Raw genomic sequence first — 7,358 nt, forward strand, 5'->3', positions numbered from 1 at the left:
GGAAGGAAGGTTGGGCAATCCTACTTCTGTAGTGATACTGCCTCGGAAACCCAAGGAGGGGTTGCTATGAGTCGGGGCCGACTCGATGGCACATAAACAACAAACAACAACAACAAGTGGTGCAAGCGTTTAACGGATGTGCCTTCTAACCAAAAATTTGGTGGTTCAAACCCACCCAGAGGCACCTCAGTAGTAAGGCCTAGTGATCTACTTCAGAAAAATCAGCCATTGAAAACCATATGAACCACAGTTCTACTCTATGTGGGGTAGCCATGAATCAGTGCTGACTGGTTTATGATGCATTGAGTGTTTACAAAACCACCTCTCTAGGCCAGGCCCACTTCCCAGGGCTGCAGTGAGCAATGAAATAGGAAGGCTAGAACACCAGGACACAGGTCCCTGAGGCCCTTTGCTCTCTGCTCAAACAATGGCCCTCAGCCCTGATATTTCCACACTGGTTGCACCTCCACTTGGGGTAAGACATGTTTCCTTATAGCTGAACAGATCTGTCCTTCCACATCTTTAGGCAGGATGTGTGGGGAGTGCCTGCCACTCTGGTGACTACCCAGCACTGCTGCTATCTGTGACCTCCCCTGAATTTAATGGGCAGCTCCCTCTCTGAACTTTAAAAACACTGAAGAGCAAGCTGTACTCTGGGCAGAGGTTTTCCCATGGGAACCTTGCAGGAAGGGACTGTGGCTATCCTGGGAAGTGTAGCTTTCCTGAGAACAAGAGTTAACAATCATGATTGATAATTTTTACCTTTTCCCCAAGAGGGAGGGAAACAAGTCTTAGATGTATAGGGCTTTAAGTCTATAAAGGGGAATGTAGCAGAGCCTTCAAGAACACAGGGAAACCACCACTGTAGCCTGCAAATGTGGCATGCCCTTCCATTGGCAAACAACGCCTTGCTTGGTGGCCTCCTCCACCACTGAGAAACCCACTGGGCTGTTGGCCATCTCTGTGAAGGCAGAGAGAGGAGGAGATCCTGCGACTCTAGACACTGGCTTTACCCAAATCATCTTTCCTTCCTCCTTCCTTGGGGCCTTATCCTTCCTGACCATTTACATCACCTGGTCTTGTGATGGAGCTTCTAAAATCCAGGCAAGCCTGTCGTATGCCCTGGACTGCTCCTCTGGGTAGGTCTTCCTCTGCCTTGCCACCGTCTGACCCCTTCAGAGCACTGGCCACTGTTGAGTCTTTTGACTGCTGGCTGTTGCTATGTCTTGGGTCACTATGTTGGAGAGCTTCCCCGGTCTTCAGGATCTGCATTCACATCACCCAGAACCATCTCCTGGGTAGGCATACTTTGCTTCTGATTGGTCTAGGTAAACTAGACTCCAGCTCAGCCCTTACCACTGTCTTGCCAAGATTTGTTGGGCGTCTTTATGACAGGAGTCCTGATGTGCTGTGTGTAAGGAAGTTTAAACAGCCTGGCTTTCTAGTCTGGGTTCTACCCTAGAGCTTGCTGAGCCCAGACCCTGGGCCCCAAGCTCATGGGCCAGTATTCTAGAATATCGAGGTATTCCTCCACCTCCAGTGAATATAGAATTATTGTTTCTCATTTTATAGGTATTTGCTCATTTCAGAGTTTTTGAAAGCATAAAAATAGAACTCCCCCTACCCTAATTGACCATCAGTAGCACTTTGGTGACCATCTTAGTGCTCTTAGTGCTGCTGTAGCAAAAAAAATACCATAAATGGGTGGTCTGGTGGTGTAGTGCCTAAGGTATGTGACTGCTAACCAGAAGACTGTTGGTTCAAATCCACCAGCCACTCCTCAGAAGGAAGGTTGGGCAATCTACTTCTGTAGCGATACCACCTCAGAAACCCAAGGAGGGGTTGCTATGAGTTGGATCCAACTCGATGGCAGTGAGTTTGGTTTGGTTTGAGTTTCAAGAACAGGAATTTGTTTTCTCACCGTTGTAGAGGGTAAAAGTCCAAAGTAGGGTCTCAGCTGTGTTGATTCCTTCTGTGGGCCTCTCTCCTAGTTTCTGATGGTTGCTGGAATCCTTGGCATTCCTTTACTGCTTATAGATATGTCTACCTTTGTTTTCATGTTTCACACACACACCTCTCCAGTGTCTGTCTGTGTCTAGACTCCCCTTTATCAGACACCACTCCAAAGGGATTAGGTTTAGGACCCACCCTTCTCTAATATGACCTCCTTAACATAACAAAAGAAACCCCTTATTTCCAAACATGATTGAATTCACAAGTACGAGGTTAAAACTTCACCTGTTTTGAGGGGACACAATTGAATCCACAGCATCCTCCTTTTTTCCTTTCCATTTATATAATCTTATGTAAATAAAATCACTTAAAAATCATACTTTGAAAAATCACTTACATATTTTTCAATGTAGTTTTTTTAAAAAAAAAAAATGCATAGCTTTTTTAAAATGGCAGTGTTGCATATCTTGCCCTTCCCTCTCCCTGCTTCTTAGCTGCACAATCCCTCTCCTACCTCAGAACCAAAAACCAAACCCACTGCCATTGAGTCTATTCTGACACACAGCAACCCTTTAGGTCATAGTAGAAGTGCCCCCAGAGGGTTTCCAAAGCTGTAAATCTTTATAGAAGCAGCCTGCTTCATCTTTCTCCCACTCCCACCTCAGGTAACTGATATTAATAACCTGGAGTGTAACCTTCTAGCACTGCTTTTAGAACAGGAGATAGTTCATGTGTTGACATCTTAGGATGAACATTGCCCAATAACTGTAGGAAGGTAGGGGCTCTGGCCTGGTCTTTCTCCTGTCCTACATTTCTTAGAAAACTCTCGCAAGGGTCTCTGTGAGAACAATTCAGAACAGAGAAAACTGCCATAACAAGTCTAAGTGCAGCCTTAATTGAATCCTCCTACTTCCTCCTGGGATCCCTAAATTAACCAGGGCCCTCTACAGAGCAGGGCAGGGCTCCCTGTGCTTTATCCTCATGACCGCAGAGAGGCAGACATAGCCTTGTGTCCAGGCTTGGGGTCCTTTGTTGACCTAATTACCCATATGCCTCTCTCATCTGTCTTCTAGTTGACAGTATCACACCAACATCAGTTGCCTGGTTTTGCTGTTGTGCCACAGTTATATGCTATGCTGTCCTAGTTTTCTATTAGGAGCTCTGGTAGCGTAGTGCCTAAGGCACTTGACTGCTAACTAGAAGGCTGGTGGTTCCACTCCTCCGAAGGAAGGTTGGGCAATCTACTTCCATAGTGATACTGCCTCAGAAACTCAAGGAGGGGTCACTATGAGTCGGGTCCGACTTGAGGGCACATAACAACAACAACAGTTTTCTATTGCTGCCATAATAGAAACACCACAAGTGGGTAGTTTTAAACAACATAAATTTATCTTCTCATAGTTCTGGAGACTAGAATCCCAAGTGGATGACAGTGGTAGCCGGGCACCATCTCGTTCTTCTGGTCTCAAAGTTGTATAGGCTGCAGATCAGATGGTGTACCAGTCACTAGGACTAATTGTTTCCATGAATTTTGGTTTTCTTCATTCTTCTTTGCTCTAGACGAGGAGAGACCCATCGTTGCATCTAGATGGCAGCTTACTAGCTTTTAAGATCCCAGTCGCTATTTGCCAAAGTAGGAGGTGGAACAATGTTTTGTATAGTATGTTATGCCAATTGAGCTTGATGTCCCCTGTGACTGTGGTCCCAAGCCCACAGGTTCAACTACTCAGTCCCTCTGGGTAGCTGGCTGTGACCAAGCAGTGACCACAACCTTGCCCCTTGTCAGCTCTACTGTACATCTGGGAATTCTGATCATTCACATAAACTTATAGGACCATAATCTGCCAACCCTGTACATGTTCTGGGAGCTCTGGTAGCATAGTGCTTAAGGCACTTGACTGCTAACCAGAAGGCTGGTGGTTCAGACCCACCAGCCACTCCTCGGAAGGAAGATGGGGCAATCTACTTCCGTAGTGATACTGCCTCGGAAACCCAAGGAGGGGTCGCTATGAGTCGGGTCCGACTCGATGGCACATAACAACAACAACAAATACATGTTCTTGCATACACTCCCCATTTCATAGACATACCTAATTATTCAGCCTGTCCACCCATCTATCCACCCGTATACTCATGTTTGCCTTCACTGACAACACAGTACTGAGATAATCTTTTTTTTTTTTTTTAATTGTGATTTGGGTGAAGATTTACAGAGCAAATTTACTTTCCATACAGCAGTTCACATATACTTTGTCTTATGTCATTGACCACAGTTTACCACAATGCAACAGCTCCCCTCCCACTTCCTCCCTCCATACACTCCTGCCCCCTGAGCTGTCTCCCTGTGCATAAGCAGCCCTTCTTTCTCCCATGATTGTTCTCTCCAAGGAATGTATCTACTTGAGGTAAATGTTCAACGCATATGCCTGTCTTTTGTTTGGCTGGAAACCACAGGTGTGGGTTCAATTCCAGACCTGAAGGGCAGCTAGGGGCCATAGTCTCAGTGGTTCCACCAGGCTCTATTGGATCAGCAAACCTGGTCCCCACCTTTTTTTTTTTTTTCAGTACTGAGATAATCTTTAAACCTAAATGAAAATTATCCTCTGGAGTATTCTTTGAACCAAGCAGTAGTTTAGCTTAATTAGTAAAGAATGTCTGCTTTGAGCATTGTACTCTTTTAAGAGCTATCTATATAGAAATATCTATGTGGGATTTGGTAGCATAGCGCCTAAAGCACTTGACTGCTAACCAGAAGGCTGGCGGTTCAAACCCATCAGCCACTGCTTGGAAGGAAGATTGGGCTATCTACTTCCGTAGTGATACTGCCTTGGAAACCCAAGGAAGGGTCGCTATGAGTTGGGTCTGACTGGATGGCACATAACACATATAGGATCATACTGACAACAGCAACTCAAAAGATTAGATAGGAAACTGAGGGGACAATGAGTTTATGCTAATGGAAGAGGAACAATTCAGAAAAGGAGGGTGAGAATGTAATCGATGTTATTGATTTGTACATGTAGAAATTGTTGAACTGATGTGTGTTCTGCTGTGTATATTCTCAATAACAACAACAAATAAATTTTAAAAAAGAAGGAAAACCCTGTGGAGCACAGTTGTACTCTGACATACATGAGGTAGACATGTGTCAGAGTTCAATCAGTGGCAGCTGGTTAACCCCCAAAGGCAGAGACTCCTGAACTTGGGGCGGGGGGACAAGGAGGGGAAGAGAGGTCTGGGGCTAATGAGCCATGTTTCTTTTGCTGCTGACAGCCCTGCTGTACCCGGGAGACAAGATCATTTTCTTGAAAGACCAGGTGCTCCCGATCCGACAGCCAGGAGGCTACTACTCAGACTTCAAGTTCTTCACTCTGAACCAGTCTCTGCTCAGGTCACAAGGGACCCGTGTGGCTAAGAAGACTGACAAGCTGAGTCTCACACTCCTGTCTCCCTGTCATTTGTTGCCTGCCTACTCACTGTCCCTTCAACCCCAGAGTCAGCACCTAACACACTCAGGAGCTCATGTTATACCAGTCTGTGTGTTCACCTGGCATACCAGCCTCCCATCAGCCCTCATTGGTCAGCTTACCCTTGGCACCTTTCTCAGGGTCATGGCCTCCACACCTCAGCACCTAGACAGCTACCCTTCTGACAAGAGTCTAGATGATCTCCAGGTCTCTGGATGAGATGAAAAGGAGAACCTTTTTAGGAAAATGGGGATGCGCCTTCACAAATCATGGTCCCTGTGTCAGATGCTTTGCCGAGGATGGGGGATGGGAGACAGTGCTTGCTCTGTCCAGTAATCCTGTGGGCTGACACACCCTTTCTCTGGCAAGAGGAGGGTTTGCAGCCCCAAGGAGGAGAAAAGAACTCTGCCCTGGGGGCTGTCCTGGACTCTCAGATCAACCTGAGTCCTCTCCAAGAAGATGGCCTCCTTTAGTAATCCAATGAGCTCCCCATAGCGTAGTGCCTAAGGCTTTTGACTGCTAATCAGGCTAGCAGTTCAAACTCACCAGCCATTCTTTGGAAGGAAGATTGGGCAATCTACTTCGGTAGAGATACTGCCTCGGAAACCCAAGGAGGGGTCGCTATGAGTCAGATACGACTCGACGGGAGTGGGTTTGGTTTGGTTTTGGTAATCCAAATCTGGGATCACTAAGATTTGAGCCATGGGCAGGTTATGAGTTGGCGTTAGTGGGTGGCTGCAGAGTGGGGAACAAGGCAGCATCCCTACCAAAGGATGGGCCCAGAGAGGAAGTGGAAGGAGACAGCTGATCAGACCCCTGGGGGTGGGGCTGGCTCCAGCACTCTAGACCACTGCTAGCTGCTCACTGAGGTGGTGTGCCCAGATGGTAGGGATGGGACACAGCATAGCTGACTGGAAATTAAGCAGGTGTTAAATGAACAAGTTACTTTACTCTCTGAGCTTCAGCATTTTCATCTGTGAAATGGTCACAGCATACAATGAGGATTAGATGAGAAATGCATATAACCTTCCTATCACAGTGTTTGGCAGATAGCACTTAACCAATGGTTATGGCTGGTGTTGTCATTATTATCATTATACCCTGTTCTAGTCAGAATGTTCCCAAGTGCAGGAATGGGCCTAGGCCCTCAGGTAGAGCCTGTCTACACCTCTGGTTGCAAAGAGCTGAGTGTGACCCAGGCTAGATGGCCTGGAGGGTCCTTTCTGATCACTTTGCAACCACCTTCTCACCTCAGGATAGCTGGCACCAATTCAAGTCATGAACCAGGAAGTGGTTAGGAGCCTGGAAAAGGGACTTTTGTCCAACCTTAAAAAAACAGCCAAATCCATTGCCATCGAGTTGATTCTGACTCATAGTGACCCTGTGGATTCGGAGGAGCCCTGGTGTTGCAGCAGTTAAAGTGCCCAGCTGCCAACCTGCATGTTGGCAGTTTGAACCCACCAACTGCTCAGTGGGAGAAAGATGTGGCAGTCTGCTTCCGTAAGGATTTCAGCCTTGGAAACCCTATAGGGCAGTTGTACTCTGTCCTATAAGGTCTCTATATCCGTCTTTAGGCCATAGCTATAAAAGATAGAGAGCAGTCCTTTAAGGCAGGGATAGATGCAGGTTTCATCTTGCTCCTTAGGTTGGGTCAGGAAAGATTGTGAGGAGATGTAGGCTTGCTGGGAAAGAGTGTTGTGATTGATTTGTAGTCTCTGCCAGGCCCAATATTTGAATGGTAATTTTCGCCATCCTTGTCCTCCGGCTGTGGAAGTGGAAGTCAGAGTCTCCAAAAGGATTCTGATTTAGCAGCTACTATTTATTAAATGGAACACATAAAGATTGATATCCTCGGCATTAGTTAGCTGAAATGGACTGGTTTTGGCCATTTTGAATCAGACAACCATATGATCTACTATGCCGGGAATGACAGTTTGA

The 7,358-nt window shown here is 46.5% G+C and overlaps 1 protein-coding gene across 1 annotated transcript in view; it reads left to right on the plus strand.

The window, feature by feature from the left end:
- Positions 1 to 7,358, plus strand: part of EFCAB12 (EF-hand calcium binding domain 12) — a 46,988-nt gene that overhangs the window by 32,076 nt on the left and 7,554 nt on the right. The window contains exon 7 of the mRNA XM_007956746.1: positions 5,227 to 5,413. Within this exon, the coding sequence (XP_007954937.1) occupies positions 5,227 to 5,413 (187 nt within the window). The remainder of the gene's footprint in view (positions 1 to 5,226; positions 5,414 to 7,358) is intronic.

Source organism: Orycteropus afer, unplaced genomic scaffold, assembly GCF_000298275.1.
Source record: "Orycteropus afer afer isolate SDZICR_OR568_19922 unplaced genomic scaffold, OryAfe1.0 scaffold00661, whole genome shotgun sequence".
Taxonomy (NCBI): Eukaryota; Metazoa; Chordata; class Mammalia; order Tubulidentata; family Orycteropodidae; genus Orycteropus; species Orycteropus afer.